Here is an 18367-nt window from a genome sequence, read left to right as displayed (position 1 = left end):
AAAGCTTAAGTTTGCACAATTTGCGTGTAAATATATAATATTCAAGAGCCGTGCCATCAGTTGCAGAATCTTATATCCTTCCATTGCTAGGTATTACCTATATTAGCGGTTCCCAGCCTGTGGTCTGTGACAGTACTACAGGGGCGCCATGGAAAGTTGAAAAATAAGGCTCGGTCCCACTTTACTTTTTTTCTTTCCTTATTTTTCTTTTCCTTTTCTTTTTTTCTCCCCCAGGGATGGCGTCCATGAAATGCTAATAGATTGAAAAGGAATCTGTATGCTCAAAAAGGTTGGGAACCTCTGACCTATATTTCTAGTAATAGATTGCATTGTAGTCTCAGACCACGTCTCCACTTATTGGAGAATTGATGTTCTTGTGATCGAACCTCTGGAGTTTGATTTAGCAGGTCCGTAAAAACCTGCTAAATTGAATACGGAGGGCACCCCATTGGCACTGGTACACCTTGTTGAGAAGTTGATGGGAGCCTTTCTCCCATCGACCTCCCACTGTGAGGTTGCCCCAGAAAATTGGTGCAAAATATGTCAACTCCAGCTATGCAATTCACATAGCTAGAGCTGCATATCTAGCATCAGTTTTCTCTGCCAGTGTGGACCTGGCCTCAGTGGAAGGGGAAAATCCTGATTTCATAGCAAATTCAAGAGCAAATTATTTTCTCTGTGTTAGATTTAAAAGTATAAGATGACTCTATCTATTGTTAAGTGTTCTAGGATTCCTGTTACTGAGTCAACTTCAGAATACAAAACAGGAAATAGAAGTACTGTGTTTCTACAATTTTAGATTATGGAAAAAGAGAGAGAGAATCTCAGTAGCAGCCAGGAAAGAGGCATTTGTAGGAAACAAAATTTAAAATTTCCTAGATCTTAGCCTAACCACAAAGTCCCACAGGAGAGAGGTGAAGAGAGTTTTCCAAGAAGAAAACATTAAAGCATTAGTTCTGTATTTTGCCAAGCTTAGGAAATATTATAAAAGTAAAACATTTATACTTTTAAAACCACTGCCTGGATCCAGTCGTGATTGAAGCAATATAATTAGCATAGGCAGACTGACAAAACGTATGTTTAAGGCCTCAAAATGGGCTAATGACTGCAAACTAAAGTAAGGGAAGAAAATGAATTGTAAGCTTCTGAAAAAGGAGGTTTAAAGAAGCAAAACTGGAGTCTGATTAAGAGGTCTGCCTATAAAATTGTATTCTGTTGGAAACGTGAAGAACTTTAGCTATAAATGTATATGATGCTACTCCTTTTAAGTACATTACAGTTTTAGGGATGTTGCTGGTTTCGGTGGCATTTTTCGGTTATAAGGGGTACTAATTTTTTTTATTTTACATATTGTGATTGTAGAGACAGAGCTCAATTATGGGTTAGGGTCCCTTCTAGAATGCACTAGTTTAGCAAAGAACACAAAGACGAGCTCTGCACTGAACACCTCTGAAATTGTAAGGGCATGCTTTAAAAATCCTGCTTTATTTAGTCAGTGTTCTGGTGATATGCCTGACTAGATTTACACTTCTCTCACTGTACCAAAATATGGACACACGTGTAGGTGATAGGGGGACTGCAGAATGGGATGCTATGCTTACAAAAAGCAATGAAATTTGTTTGATTATGCATGTAGATGGCAGTGATACCTATGATTAAGGTTGCCAACTATAACCCCTATAAATGTCCACTGCTCTGGAACCGGAGTTGGGGGGTCCAGGGCAATAGATGCCGCCATATCACCAATGAGGTCCAAATGAAGCAGCATCCAGTGCTTACTACAGGAATTATCACCCAAAGGGTGCCAGAGTGAAAGAACCTGGGGCTACATGACTGTGCCACACCAATAATTAAAACCAGGAGGCTGTCCCAGAAAGCCATCTGAGCCTCTGTATAGATGCTGGCTTGCTACAGACCTTGTCTTTTGCCGTATCCTACTCCTGACTTCAACCCTGGATTGGCTTGACCTTCGAACCTGGACTTCGTACTGGGACAGCAGTGTCCCGTGGGCTGGGATCTAAGGCAGGAGTTGAGATTACTCACCAACCCAAGTCAGGAGCCCCGGGGACACTGCTGTCCCGGTTGTCTCTCTGCTGGCCTTTCTTAAGCCTCTTTTTGGTTGTTGATAACTTTATCAAACCTTAACTGCTTGAGTTGAAATTTGTTGTCTACCTCCGGCTGATTTTTTTCTTTTTTAAAATTTCAGCCAAAGTGGTTCACCTGTTTTTGAGAATGAGATTTAGAAGAAAATCCATTCTGCTGCTAATGTTACATAAATACCCTTACAGCCACGTTGAGAAGCACTTTCACTTCCATTCTTTGCAGCAGATTTGAAATTTGACTGGGGAAGGGAAGGGATTGCATTGAGGTCAGAGAGATGCCTGTTATCATATGAAAATCCACCATGCTACAAACTTCAGGAAACTACCCTTTAGTAGAGGCCTGCAACCAATTTTGTCTAATTTCACTGAGGAGGGCCACTGGGGGGGAAGTAGGACTTTTCCTGCAGTTGCTGCTTATGATGTGGCATTGGGCACCAAAGCTTGACAAAGTTTCTGTCTTGTGCTGTCAGGCAGCAGGGAAGAGAGGAGGAAGCAGCTTGAATCAAAAGGAGATGAATGAGGAGGAAGGTAGACTGCAGGGACCAGAGGGACAAAACCTAGTTAGGAGCAGCAGGAACAAAGCAGCAGAGGATCAGTTGAAAAGCGGAGAAAATAAGAAATCAAAGTGTACAGAAGCTCTTTTCAAACAAAGGTTTAGCCTATTCAGCATACGCTTCAACTCTCCTGTTCCAAAAGTATTAAGTAATTTCCCATTTGAATAAGCCTGTTTCGCTTCAAAGAAGGACCTCCCCCCTTTCTCTTGTTGTTTTTACACACAGCTTTAGAGAAGGAGTTCATAACGTACATTAAATGTGTACATACTCTTTCATGCTCCAGTTTTACTTGAAGTTTGAAGAATACTTTCTGTAAAAGAAAACACAAATAGGTGTGCAATTTTGGGAGCAAGAAGCTTGTTTGGAAACTAATAGTACAAAAATATTTTTTACTTTTGGCTGACCCTTGAACATAGATGGAAAGGAAATATCAATATCTACTGAATCTGTATTTATATTACAAGAAATTGGTTTTAATATGAAAAAAAGAATTGATTTTGGCTTGCATCTATAGCAGACTATATGCACACATGCATTTTGGGTATTTTGGAATACTTCCTTGACTGCTCCAGTTTCTATTTTATTACATTTGGATTGCAGAAAATCTGTTCCATCTCTATAGCTGAATTCATACTCAACACATTTCACAGTTATTGGTGTTATGGTATAATTTATTATTCATTTACTATTATTTTTCTTTAAAAAGTGTTAAAATCACCTATGTGAAAACAGTAAGTATAGAATATTAAAACAGTTTGAGAGATTGAAACAGTAGTAAAACTAGTATTGTGGCAGACTCCGATAGAATTTACTGATGTTGGATTTAGACCATTCCTTAGCAATGCCTGAATGCAGCATGTTTAAAAATAAAGGAAATCATATTTAACAAAGTTTAAAAAATAACATATTAAAAGGTTCTTGGATCTCACACCAAGTTGAGGACTTGATTCTTAGGGTGTGTCCACACAGCACCCTTACCTTGAAATAAGCTATTCAATTTGTGCTATGCAAATTGCATAGCTTATTTCGAGGTAATTTCAAAATAGCTTATTTTGAAATAAATTTTGAAAAAGTGCTATTCCAACAAAATATATTTTGAAATAACGGGTGCATTTAAAGACGCAGAATTGCTATTTCGGGATACTGCAAGTATCCCTAAAGAGCCCTGCTGTCTAGACATAGCCTTAAAGTTTAGACTATCATTAGCTAACTTAAATATCACTGACAAAAATTCATTGAAAAATTGGAAGCTGTTTCTGTACATTTTGTTTGTCCTGGTAATGTGTTTTCTTATTTGTGTCACATGCTGTAATATTCCAGTTCTTGGTACTGTCTACATTCGTGTTTCTTTAACTTTTTAAGATGGAGGAACACCAAACAATAATTTTTTTATGGTGAATACCAAGAATTTTTTTTTTGTTGAGACAAAAAAAAAGAGGCTTGCCCCTTTAAGGGTGGCCATTCCCAAGGGAAAAGTTGAGCGCAAAAAAAAAAAAAACAGGGAAAAGTTGTTGTGCAAAACAAACAAGCAAAAAAGGATGGGGAAAAGAAGTTGCTAAGCAAAAAAACCCCTAATCAATTTGCCCTTTTAAGGCCATTTTGAACTCTGTTCAGGCATTGCCCTTTTAAGGATGGCCATTTTGAACTCTGTTCTCCGTGGCACACCTCCAACTGCCTCGCGGCACACCGGTGTGCCACGGAGCACACTTTAAGAAATACTGGTCTACATGGACATTCATGTTGTAATGGCTTCTTTGTTGAAACAATTACAGGTTGGATGTCACTGGTTTGGCCCCTTGGCACCTGAGTGGTCCCAAAACAGGGAGTTTGCTGGACCACGGGAGGTCAATGCTGTCCTGTTGGCCACTGGCCTCCTCCTGGGCTCCTCTCTGGACTGTGGGGCTCCCCACCCTGCTGCTAGCCCCCTGGGACTAGCCTCTCTGAGGCCAGGTCTCCCCTAGCAGCCCTGGCTGCTGCCGGCCTTGTTTTCACCAGGGGGTCCCAGCTGGGGCTGGTGCTTCCCTGCTGCTGCCAGCCCCACTCCCACCAGGGGATTCTGGGCAGGGAATCCTGGTCACGACCAACCCCGCTACTGCTGAGGGTTCCCAGGCAGGGCCGGGGCTCCCCTGCTACTGCCAGCACTGCTGCTGCTTGGGGTTCACTGGTCTGGGACTTCCCAGGACTGAGCTCCTTCTGGACCACAGATGTTGCCAGACCAGAGAGTTCCGGATTTGGTAGGTTCAGCCTTTAGTTACTTGCTTCAAAAGCTGTTTCAGTGGTAGACACAAGCTATAACCTTCTATAAAAGCTTGCAGCACAATAAGTGTCTTATGCAGGATGTTCACCAACTCTCTTCAGACTCCAAAAATGGGTGGCAAAAAGGGAAGTATTGTCTAAAGAAGTTCAAGAGGAGACAGAGCTGGGATATGTCCTGATTCTGGGATGTAAAAGAGAGCTCCTATGAATCTATATGTTTTCTTTATCTCTGGCAACCTACTCTTTGCTAGGTCATTTTATTTAGCTGACTAACTTTAAGCAGCCTCATCTGAAAATTTGTGTTAACCACTTTTCCATTTGTAAAATGAAGAGGATACCTTCCTAGAGAGTGATTTGTGATTTTTTTAAAGTGCTAAATAATTACTAAATATATATTGTACTGTCAGTTCTGCATTAACAAATGCCCAAGTTCTTTACTGGTTTACACCATGCAAACATTTTAAATAACAAGGTTAACGAGGTGTCGTACAAAATCTGGCCCAGAAAAGTCTCAATGTATATCTGTCTTGAATTAAATTACGAAAGGCCCCACATGTCAAAGTATGAAAGGTCCCACATGTCAAAGTAAGTTATTTGTATATCTGAAAGGGTTAGCAATTGTCCACAGCACTTGTGGAGGTCAACTACCAACTAATATATTTATTTCTAGAATATTTAGAAGTAAAATAAACCTGCCAGTGTTATTTCAGTGTAACTAACTTCGTCCCTATCTTTCTTCCCCAATCCTCAGAATGAAATTTATAGGTGTTTTAAAAGAAAACAGTTCAGCTGGTTTTAAGATTATTTTTAGAAATCTTTACTACACTCTTGTAATATACAGGAAAAGAGTTATATAACGTTCTGACTGCCAAAATATATAATTTACCGTCCAGATTGATGATTAGCTGCAGATAATAAAATGTACACCAATTAGGACATAAATGAAGAATAGCCATTTATATCATAAGTGATCACATTTTCAATTTCTGCTTTTGAAACAAGATAAATGTGAAAATAAATGTATTTTTACAGGATGGCAGGATCCTTTTGTGAAATATCTGAATTTGGTAATTTTAATTATTTTAAAACTGAAAAGTCTATATAATCTGTTTTAGTTTGGTTACCTGTTTGAAGAAAAGGAATATATGCACAGCACAGAAAGTATGAGGAGTAAAGACATCTTAAGATGACAACTTCAACAACATGAAATGTAGCTTTCTTTATAGTGAAGATGTTCTCAAAAAAACTGACCTTTGTTACTTATGGAAACTTTGGATAGTCCCTGGCCAATGAATTTATAAAAACTAAACTTGAAAGAATTACAGAGGAACCTCAGAGTTATGAACACCTCGTGAGTGGAAGCTGTTCACAACTCTGAACAAAATATCATGGTTCTTTCAAAAACTTTACAACTGAATATTGGCTTAAACAACAGCTTTGAAACATAACTGGGAAGAAAAAAAAATACTGCTTTGCCTTTAGTTTGTTAGTAGTTCGTTTAACACAGTACTATTCTCAGGCCTGCTGATGGGGGTGGGGCAGTGGGAGAAGGGAGCAACTGCCCCAGGGCCTGGTTATTCAGAAGGGTCCTGGACTCCCAGCTGCTGATGCCACTACTACAGCAGTGGCTGAAGCCCTGGGCCCTTCAAAACACCACTAAAGTGCTGTGTAGCACACTCTGGGCAGCTCTGAGGGCTGGCTGCCCCCAACCTCATCCCTTCCACCCAATGCCCCAACACCTTCAGGGAGCGCAGAGTTGCACCCTCCCCATCCAGCTTGCCCCTGACTGTACTGTATTTACTATTTTTCTCTCTTTTTGTCTGCTGCTGCCTCATTGTGTGCTTCTCATTCCCAATTAAGTGTGTGGTTGATTGGTCGGTCAACATAACTCCGGTGTTCATAACTGATGTTCTATTATAGATTTATATCTGTAAGTGAGCATGCTATTCCAGCCTGGCTGGGCCCAAGCTTGTACCACGGGCAGGAGGCTGTTCCAGTCTCCCACTCCCCTGTGTGGTGTGGCAGGCCAGTTAAAGATATATCTGGTTAACATTTTAAACAGGATTTTGCATCCCTAGTAGCACCTTATTCTGTAAATAGTCCCATGGAGTCTAATGGGATACCTCATGGAATTAGTGCCCTTAATTCAACTTTCCTCACATATGTACTATGAGACTGCCTTTAATGATCATATATTAGGATATGTCTAAACTGCACGGTTATTTTGGGATACCAGAGGTATACCGAAATAGCTACCTGGTGTCTACACAAGCTGCCCGATATTTTGAAATATTTTTTCGAAATAACAGGCACACTACTACGCCATCCCTGTAAACCTCGTTGCATAAGGGTTAAGGAATAGCTTGAAATAGCGCATTATTTTTCAAATTTGGCACTATGTAAACATGCCAAATTTCAAAATAAACTATTTCAAATAGATTCAAAATAAGATATGCAATTTGCATAGCGCAAGTTACGTATCTTATTTCGAGTTCAGGGTGCTGTGTAGATGCATCCTGAGTGACCCTATATGTTAAATTACTACACACCATCCAAACTATGGGTGAGTATAGAATATATTATTTCCACATGGGCTTTCCTGTGGCATTTATCACTGCAGTATCAGAGTGCTCCTCCCCAGCATAATTAATTCTTCATAATACCCTGCAAGATTAGGCAATGTTATTTTACCAGAGTGTGACTGAGACATGGAGTGTTGAAGCCTGAACTTTTCAAGTGTCAATTAATTTGGGTGTTCAAGCTGAAACTTTACCAAGAATAAATAAGTTCCAGCCTGAGAGGCAGGAGCCCAGCATGGAAAATTTCATCCCTAATGGCTACAGTTTGGGAAAGTTATGAACACCTCAAGACAAGGATTTATGATGGATAGAGTTAGGCAACCTTAACTATGAGCATCATTGCCAGCTTTCTAATAAACTCGTGTACTTTAAAAGGAGAACTATATTTCTTATTAGGTCAAACCTTGTGGAAAGATGATTTATATGCTGTACACTGGAATGAGTAACTATATTCTTGTTTAGATGTTTATTAATACAAAGAACGCTAATGTATTCATAACTATTAGCTTTTAAGTCTATACATTATTGGAACATGTTAATACTTCTGCATTTTATGGTAAGGTCTCATAGACTTTAAGGGCATAAGGGACCATTGTGATCATCTGCTGTGATCTTCTGCACACTGTAGGCCACAGAACTTTACCCACTCACTCCCAAAATAGATCCCTTACTTCTGGCTGAGTTACCGAAGTCCTAAAAAAATGGTTTAAAGAGTTCAAATTACAGAAAATCCACCTTTTTACATTAGCCTAACCCTGCAAATGCCCCAGACTGTAAAGGAAGGCAAAAATCCCGTGGGGTCTCTGCCAATCTAACCTGGGGGAAAATTCCTTTCTGATATCCAGATACAGTGATCAGTTAGACCCTGAGCATGTGGGCAAGCCCCACCACCAGACACCTGGGAAAGGCTTCTTTGTAGTAACTCTGAGCCCTCCCTGTCTAATGTCCCATCTCTAGCAATTGTGGGATTTTTTACAAATATTTTAGCCAGAGAAGGGATATTTTACATTATAAAGTGGCACATTGTGCTGTTGCACTGGGAACAAGCAATAGAGAAGCTGTCTCAGGAACTCGAGAGCTGCTGGATGATGTAGCTATTAGCTACACTGGAGTGCAGGACAGTTGTAGGCTGTTGCAGATGAGAGATTACTACATGAATATAAACTGAACCACAACCATGTGTATAGGCAGTGCAGAGGAACTGGTTGCATTAATGCTCCAAGTTCTACACTTGAATTTGGAACAAAAAACAGGACTATGTAGCACCTTAAAGACTAACCAGATGGTTTATTAGGTGATGAGCTTTCGTGGGACAGACCCACTTCCTCAGATCAAATTGTGGAAGAAAATAGGTATGACCATATATACCAAAGGGATATAGACTAACATGGCTACATTACTTGAATTTGGGTAAGAATTTATTCTTACCAGCATCTCTGCATTTTTCCCATGCATAGATCTTTTACTCGAATTTTGCAGGATCAGAAATTTTCTGTGTCACTATTAGCAAAACCCTAAATTTGTTTGATATTCCAGTGTACTTAAAAATAAGGTATTGTTGCAAAAAAGTCTGCTAGGCAGATTTTCTTATGCTAGGTTCCAAAGTGTTTTCATGAATTCCATGTTCCTGAGACCAAGGACAGAGAGAGCGAAAACAGAACATTCAATTTTTGGAATTACTAAAAGACCTTCTGAAATCATTATTTCACTCATACACTGTTTACTCAGATAACATTGCAGCACATTTTCTTTGCCATATGCTAAACCAGTTTTTATCAATGTTCTGTGTATTCCTTATACATTGTCTTTTTGGTTGCTTTGAATATAAATACCAGACAACTGTTTGCCACATCTACTTTCTTCTTAGCAGCTCAGTGGTACCATAGAGCAGAATCATGCATTGGCATCTGTTCTTTAAACTATCTCTGCATATAAAAAAGCTTAATGCAATATTACTTTTCTTGTCCTGCTTCTGAGTAAAGAACAGCACAATACTATGATTAGCAGTACACCGGCAAGAGGCAAAGGACAGAACTCACCATTGTTCAGAAATTGGACCTAATTGGGCGCCCTAAAAGTCCAGCCTAATACACGGATAGACAAGGACATACAGTATTTTGGTATTGATTCCACCATATCTTTGTTTCTGCTGAGAGAGACCAAGAACTTGGAGTGCCAGAAGAAACAAAGGGTATTCTGATTTTAGATAATTCTTGAGCTCACCCTTCTGAAGCAGAGCTTGTGTCTGGCAATATTTTCTTGTCTTCCTGCCTGCAAATGTCATATCACTTACTCAGCCAATGGATCAGAGAATTATTCAAAACCCATCTGTAGATGACTTTTTTGTTTTTATGAGGAAGCTGCTCAACTTTGAAGGGACAATCCAAGACTTTCAGTCATGGTACAGCATCAAGGATGCACTTTTCAATGTTGCATGTGCCTGGTCTGCTGTATGAGCATGGAGAAAATTGTGGGCAGAAGTGATATTTGTTGAGGGGTCCTTTGACTAAGAATAATTTCAAGGCTTCACCAGAAGACTAAAAAGGAGAGCACTACAGGAGATATTTGATGTCCTTCAAAATGCTGATTCCACAAATCCAATCACTAAACTGAAGGATAAAAAAGATGAAAAGTGGGTAAATGTCAATCAACGGCTAGATGTTACAAAATCCTGACACTCTGAAATTATAGAAATGGTTGTCCATCTGGAGAGAAGTACCTGTACTGCAGATGACATGTATTCAGAGGAAGAAGACCATATTGAAGAAACCCAAAATCTCTTGGGCTACTGCTGCACAGTGTCCAGAAACTTTGGTAAAGTTTGCCAAGTAGCAGGCTTCTTATTCTGCTCAGGAATTCATGCAGCTGCTCATTATCCAGAACAATTTCCTGTAGAAAAGGCAACTGACTTGCAGACATCTGCAAGATGCTTCAAAAAAGCTTCTGGAGCTTGTGCCATGGGTCCAGCACCATAAACATCAACATCAGAAGTTGTTGATACTGAGGACCCCGAGGCACAAGAGGAGCAGTAAATAACGGTACTGGATACAGTAATACTGTAGTGTTAAAAGTTGTAGTCTATAAACTATAGTAATAAAGTTAAGTTTAGTGTGAATTATAGTTATTTCATTTCATTTTTGCATGCAGTAAGAGCATTAAAATTGTAGTGATATAGTAATACACTAGCATTAAAAGTTGTAGTGTTAAGTATGGTTATTTTATTTCTTAAACATTTTTTGTGCTATCTTGATTAACCGGCACATTTACTTAACCAGCAACACCCATTCCCCATGCATGCTGGATAATAAAGCTTGTATTGTATTTAGATTCTGGGGAACACCTTTATAGTGGAATAACCATTTTTAAAAGTCTCAGAGGGTTTTCTGTGTTAGTCTGTAACTGTAAAAATGAGAAGTCCTGTGGCACCTTAGAATTGTTAGTCTCTAAGGTGCCACAGGACTGCTCATTTTTACATTTTAAAAAGGTAATATTTGGCATTATTTCAGTGTCTACTTGAACCCCATCCATATCCCTTTCTTTCCCAAGAAAAAAAGATAAAATTTCTCTTTCTAACCATTTTTCCATTAGGATACTTTAAAAGTTTAACATTTGTTAAATCATTCCTGGTATTAAAAAATGTCATCTCTATGGAATGTATATCTGCCTGGCTACTGCGAAATATTTACTATAGCTAAAATTAGTTAGCCCGGCTGCTTATTTTTATCAAGCTATAATTTAAAGTAGTTAGTAGAAGCCTTAAAAATTAAAATTTAAACCTTGTTGTCTTTTAGGCTTACATATACGAAATGCGTACTAGCACCTTTTCCCATAAATTGGCAGGACACACGGAATCAGTGATCAACGTGGCTTTTAATCCCTCATCTCCCCAGGTACTCTTTTTTTTTTTTTTCTCCCTCTTTTTCTTTTTGTGACATAAATGTATAAGTGCCTTTGATGTCAGTGAAACAGTATCCCTCCCTTGCCCATCTGTTATCTGCGTGGCAAAGTATAATAATTACAATCTATTATAAGTGATCACATTTATCTTTGTTAAACACTAGCATTCATAATGAATTGAATCACACATATAAATGACTTAAAGTGGTTTGGAAAGCACTGAACTGGGTAGTTTATTTGAATTCAATCTGTCCTCTAGCATCAGATTACAGTCTGAACTGTACTGGTGTTGGGAGTTGAGAAGATAACAGGGGAGGCAAGAATGAAACTGCTGTTAGATATCTGCTTTTTTAAATTTACAGCCCTCCTGTATATTGTTCTTTCTACATCAATACTGCTGCTGTTTTTGAGATCTGAAGTAAATGAGGGGGAACTATTGAAGAATTATGTTCACTTGGTATTGTTGCTGCTTGTTTTGAGGAGATATTTTTGGGGAAACAAAGTTTGTGAGGCTGAAGGCTATTTTTATTAACTTCAGAGAACATACTCGTCTGACATATCAGATGTTCAATTCAAATGTTATAATTATTCCTTGGTAGGTGCTGGAGGCTAGTCAAGTAGAAGTATTAAACCCTTCCTCCTGCAAATACAGTATCATAGATTAAGGTTGGAAGAGAACTCTGGAGGTCATCTAGACCAACCCCCTGCTCAAAGCAGGACCAGTCCTAACTAAACCATCAATTTAAATAGATCTACTATTAATATCTGCAGTATTGAACTTTCCTTTACTTACTCTAAGCAATATATTTAAATTAACATTTACTTAGTCATGTACAGTAATTGTCAAGTTAAGAATTGTAGCTGAATATACAGTACTTTTCTAGAATACTTGCTTTATAGGTTTTACATTTGTCATTCTTCCTTTCTTTTTTCAAAATATCATTGTAAAATGATTTCTGCATGGCTTATAGATGGATTTTTTTTTAAAGTAGTAAAAGTGAGCATCCAAGAGTGGTTCCAGCTATCTTTGTTTCCAGTAATGACCTGATGGTGTTTTTGGGAGAAGGGATTTCTTGGAAGAGATTCTATTCACAGGCATCCTTAAAATTGGCTCTAACCATATTACTGTCCCTCAGCAATATACTGGCAAAATATCTTTGTCACGTGCTTTGCCTCCTTATCCAGGTTTGATATAATGAGTTTATCAGTAAAAAAAAACACATACAAGTACCTTTTATCTGGTTACATTTTGCTTGTGCATTAGAAAATGAAAAACCAACCAACCAAACAAACAAATATTTAGGGATTTTTTTTTGTTTCAACAGAGCTAAATGTTATTTATATCAGATTAAAAAATTCTGAAAAGATGATACAGCAAGTGCAAATTAGTGTCAGGATGAAATAAACCCCTAAAAAATACTACTTGAATTATAAATGTTAATAATTCTTGTAGAATGTTATCCTTTACTCATTTATCTATGGTTACTGTGCTCTTAACTTATTTCTCATGCAAATTTCTAATGTATTGTTTTTGTATGTTCTTCAGGACTAAAAGGGTGCATCTACATAGCAGGGCTTACCTCGAAATAAGCTACATCAATTGTGTAGCTTATTTCAAAATAGGGAGCATCTACACAGCACTTACTTAGAAATAGAGCACTCTTCCTCTGACTTCCCTTACTCCTTGTACAATGAGGGTTACAGGAGCTGGAGTACAAAGTCCTCCAGCTTGTCAGTATTTCAATATTATTTCAAAATAACTGCCTGCTGTGTAGACACGGACTAAGTTATTTTGAAATAACACTACAGTAGAGTCTCGATTATCCAACCTAAACGGGACCAAAGGATGGTCGGATAATCGAAATGGTCAGATAATATGGAAAATACCTTGTGGGGTCCATGGTATTTTCCCTGTCAGTTGCCGCTCTGCAGACTCTTGGCTACTTCATGAGGAGCCGCGCTGCCCCCGACCTCTCCTGTTTCCCCCGGCCAGCCGCACTGCCCCCGACCTCTCCTATCTTCCCTGGCCAGCCGCACTGCCCCCGGCCAGCCACGCTGCCCCTGACCTCTCCTATCTCTCCTGGCCAGCCATGGGGTAGCACGACTGGCCGGGAGAGATAGGGGAGGTTGGGGGCAGCATGGCTGGCTGGAGGGGATGGGGAAATCGGGGTGCCCCGCGACCTTCAGGGGGTGGGGGCAGCTGGGCTCCAGCATCCTGCTGCATGGCCCCGCTCCCTCTTCTCTCACTGCCTTTGTCTCCGCACTGCCCGGTGCCTTCTCTTCCGCGCTCTGCTCTGCCGGCTCTGCTGCCTGTGCAATTGCCTTGGGCAGCCACAGGCAGGTCAGATAACTCGGAATGTCGAATAAAGGGAGTCGGATAATCAAGACTCTACTGTAGTTATTTAAAAATAATGTTGCTGTGTAGACATTCCCAAATTGTCCTTTTAAAATAGCCTAGCATGATGACGTTCTAATCCAGATTTGGATAGTGCTGCCTTAGTGCACATGGTACCTGTTAATCTTTGAACAACTGTCTCATTTTTATGTTTGACCTTTTTTGTTGAATTTATTGGTCTATTTAATAGATGAATTGTTTAACACTTTCCATTTTTTCCTATGTACAAATAAATGGCTTCTATTCTTGTATAGCTAGCCTCATCCTGTATGCTGTACTACTCAATATGCCCTTGGCATCCACACTTAGATATCCTTTTTCTGGCATTTATTAGACTGGGACTCCAGATATCTGCATTTTTGCGTATTCCTAGCTCTGCCACAGACTTCCTGGGGAATCTTAGGCAATTTACATACTTGCTCTGTATGCCTCAGTAATCCATCCCATAACACATCATTCTCTGAGCAGTGTTTTCCGTATAAATGCTAGTGTTTGAGTGCCTGAACAAAGGGAAATATTATGGTCGATTATTTTACTTTCTTCATATTATGATCTTAAGGGGCAAAAAGATTTACTTGCTAAACTAATTCTGTAATAGATGTAAAGGTTGTATCTGTAGATGAATGTATTATGGAGACAGGTGTTATCACACTTGAAGTCTCACGAAAACCTTTGCATTCTTATGTTCTTAAATATGCATGTGCTGGAATATGGTTATGATGCTTATGATGTAACCTATGGTACAGAAATTGTCAGATGGATTTTTGTTACTAATTTTGTGTTTAACTTAAACTGTGTAGCACACAGAGGGGAAAAGAGGTATACTGTAAACTGTTTGGATTAACTTCAGATCTTCAATAAATGGCCAAATTAGATAAGCCTTTGAGTAATTGCAGTTGGAAAATGCTGTCAGAGTCTTAGATCTTGGCAGCTAAATTGTCCAAAGATTCTGTCCACATTGAGCATACTCCGGTTTGGGATGAGCTGGACTTTCCCTGCAATTGCAGCTCTGAGCAACTGTGGGTTATATTGGGTCATGGTCCAGGTAACATATGTTAACTGATTGCAGGGAGCCTGTTACTTCTCTGTTCTCAGGCTCCCTTCTCACAAATAGATCTGCACAGGAGCCATAGAAAACATCATATAAATTTTCTGCTGACCTGCTTGTATAAAGTTGTCTGTACAGTTGCCAATTGGCAGACTTTCTTGTGGATTTCTCAAATAGTTGAAGTTAGCACTAAAATTACCACACTAGTCAGAAATGGCTACAAATAACTTTGGATGTGTCTGGAAATATGAATGATCATTTACTAGCTTCTACCACAGTGCATTTTTCCTAGTGGCTACATCTGGAGATTTCAACTTAGAAAAAAAATCTGTGTGAAAGCTCCATCCTGCTGTATTGGGTCACCAGTGACTATACACTTAATCATCAACTACATGTCATTTTCCCATAAGCAAGCCAGTTTTTGTAAAGTCAGGGAAAGTTCTTTTTCAGATCCTCATTTACTGATTTTTGGCTTTGATTTGTGTTGAATCCATCTTAGGTTATCCTTATATAGACTGCATTTTTTCCAATAACATAAATAGCACACTTGCATTAAGACTCTGCAGTAGCTTGTCAGAGCCTGAATTATGTGGTTTTAGGACATGGGGCCAAATATCTGTGATCCTATTGAAGTAAGATGAGTTGAATCAGGGAGGTCTTTGACCCACAAGAGTTTATCTCTCTGCAGCCAGTTCAATTTTCTTTGTCTGCACCAGCTTATCAACATGTCAAAACTATAAGGATTTGTGGTTCATTGGTTTTGAGACAGTTTAGCCCTTTCAAAAAAAGCATACTTTGTGTCTGAGGGGATACTCATCTACCTGACATTTACTTTCTTTCTCCAGAGATCCAGCTTCAAAGAGTAAAATGTGCCACTGAATTGTAAAAATCCTTTTATGGAGATTATAGACTCCTTGACTTTACAGATGGAAGGGACCATCATGGTCATCTGTTCTGACCTCCTACAGAGGCCACAGAACCTCTCACCAAACACTCCTGTGATAGATCCCAACCTCTGGCTGAGTTACTGAAGTTTTCAAATCATGTTTTAAAATCTTCAAATTACAGAGAATTCACCATATGTGCTAGTTTAAACCTGCAAGTCCCCAGTGCTCCATACTGCAGGTCCACAGAGAGAGCAAGAAAAGATGCCAAGTATTACAAACAGAACTGCGTACACATTGCAGAACACTCTTCCAGAAATTAAGTATAATAAATACCAATAAAATAACTGAAAGGGCATATGAGCATCAACACCTAGAAGTCCACTAAAGGAGATTTAAAGAAGTGGGAAATGTTTTTGTCCTATGGTGAAATACACATGTTTACTAGTATCAGTAACTTTTTCTTATTAAACTGACATTTGATCATCCAGAGCTTCATATCATACTTATTCAAGTGATATCCACTTGTTTCTAGAGAGTTTTCTGTGTACTTTTAAACTGTTTCCTATCTCTACCTCTCCCCACCAGGATTTTGTGCAACTGTTAAAAGATGCAGACCCAGAAAGTCACTTAATGTATAAGAGAAATGGGAATAAGAGAAATTGAATTGTCCTTTACAATACACAGGAAGGTATCCTGTGAATATCTTATATTGCTTCTAGTGGCCATTTTGAAGAGAATGTCGGTGTTGTGCATTTCGTGTACACGCCAGTTAAACACTAAGAAAGTGAACCCAAACTCCCTCCCTCAGCACTTTGGAACAGCAAACAGACACAAAAATCCTAGTGTTGGATCATACACAACAGCCTGCAAAATAACTTCATGCAGCTTGATAAAATGTGATATATTATGGGGAAAATTCCTCCCCCCTCACACATACACACTTCAAAAAAACATCTATTTAAAATCTTAACAGTAGCTGCAAAAGAATGTATCACAAAGTCCTGCAATTAAAGAAAGGCTAGACAAAATACAACAAATATGAGATAGAATAAATTATATCCCATATCTTGCTGTCCTTAGAACAGCTTAGAGAAATTTGGATCATAGCAAACAACAGATAAATTATTAAAAGAAAAGACAGACAACTTCTGTCTCAAATTAAAATATCAATAGAAAATGATACCAGCCTTCCAGAAAAGTATGACACAGTCACACACCACAGCTTGGCCCAGCTGCTGGGACATGTCTGAGCTGTACTCAGAACAATATGGCAGACAAAGTAAATGTCCTATTAAGTCATCATTTAGTCCCCCTCCCCTACAATCTTCCAATTCCCAGCATGAAGTAGAATGGCCTCAGGATTGCTGTATTTTGTGCCAGCTGCCAAGAGCTCCCAAGAGCTGAGCTTCAGCCCTCCCCTCCTTTCTTCCAGACAAAACCCCTCTTCTGGGGGAGGTTGGGAAGAGTATGTGCTGAAATTGTGACTGTCATCCAGTAATCTCCCCATGTTAGAAAAATGCTTGGTGGGCACGTTTCCAACTGTTACATATGCAGAGTAGAAACCTACTCATGTGTAATGATGCCACACCAATCTCAGGAGACTGATACAGCACAATTAATTAACCAAACACCAACTTCACTTCTTACAATATGATATTAATGATAATAGTAACTTCCTATGTGACATCGTTTACCTTTAGAATAGAGGTGTCTGATTCGTGACCCTTGGTCATTAAGTTAAAGCCTCCACTCACATCTGGGCCTTTTCCCTGAAAGGAGGCACTGTAGGAGAGCCCAGGCCTAGGCTCTCCCTTTCTACTAGGTCCATAAGGAAAGCAACATAGGCTCCTCCCTGCACAGTCTAAATCTGCCCAAGGCTACTTCCTACCTATGTGTTTCTTCAATTTCTGGCATAGCCTCTATAGTCTAACCCAGGGGTCAGCAACCTATGGCTTGTGAGCCAAATCTGGCTCACTATGGAGCCAGATATGGCTCTTCTGGAGCCCCAACTCAGTCCCCCCTCCCCACGTCCCCACAGCAGGGAGCCAGCTCAGATGCTACAGCCTTCTGCAAGATTGGAACGCCAGTGCTGGCTTCCTGCAGTGGGAAAAGTCCCTAATTTTCCCCACCGGATCCAGTGTACGGGAAACAACTGGAGTGAAAAATGGCTCCATGTGCTGCCATTTTTCTTCCCCCAGTGTGTGGGGAACCAGGAACCAAAATGCCTCTGCGTGTATTGCCATTTTCTTTTCACTGGGAAACACTACCTGGAGGCTTCCCCTGTGATTCCTTCCTGGCAAATGGGAGCAGCGGAAGGCCATGTTACACACAGCACAAAAGCAAGTAAGTGCCCCTGCAGCCCTCATGCACAGATCCCCCCCCCCCCTTACCTATCCCTCCAGCAGACAGCTTGCCCCCAGCCTGCTCTTGCCCTTCCCCCCCATGGCCAGACAACTTACTCGCAGCCTGCCCCTGCACCTTACCTCCTCATCCCCTTCTACACTCTACCTCCTGTTCAGATTCTGCACCCCCATCCCTATCCCATTCACTGGCAGCCCTGACCTGCACACTTAACTGCTTATTTTTGGCCCCATCCTAGAGCCTAGAGCGGCCCACAAACTCCACTCACCCTGAAACCCCAGGAGAGTA

General features: G+C 39.9%; 1 protein-coding gene across 9 annotated transcripts in view; it reads left to right on the top strand.

Annotated features, from left to right (window-relative positions):
* The window catches only part of WDR27 (WD repeat domain 27), a 225735-nt gene that overhangs the window by 139204 nt on the left and 68164 nt on the right, over positions 1–18367 (top strand). For 8 of the 9 annotated variants that reach the window (XM_075924676.1, XM_075924677.1, XM_075924675.1 and 5 more), the window contains one exon: positions 11283–11381. The exons of the other annotated variant lie outside the window; for it this stretch is intronic. In XM_075924676.1, coding sequence (XP_075780791.1) covers positions 11283–11381 — 99 coding nt within the window. The remainder of the gene's footprint in view (positions 1–11282; positions 11382–18367) is intronic. 9 annotated transcript variants of the gene reach the window in all.

Source organism: Pelodiscus sinensis, chromosome 3 (genome assembly GCF_049634645.1).
Source record: "Pelodiscus sinensis isolate JC-2024 chromosome 3, ASM4963464v1, whole genome shotgun sequence".
In the NCBI taxonomy this organism is placed as follows: domain Eukaryota; kingdom Metazoa; phylum Chordata; order Testudines; family Trionychidae; genus Pelodiscus; species Pelodiscus sinensis.
The sequence above is the reverse complement of the archived record's forward strand: the minus strand, read 5'-3'. Positions and strand labels throughout refer to the sequence as shown.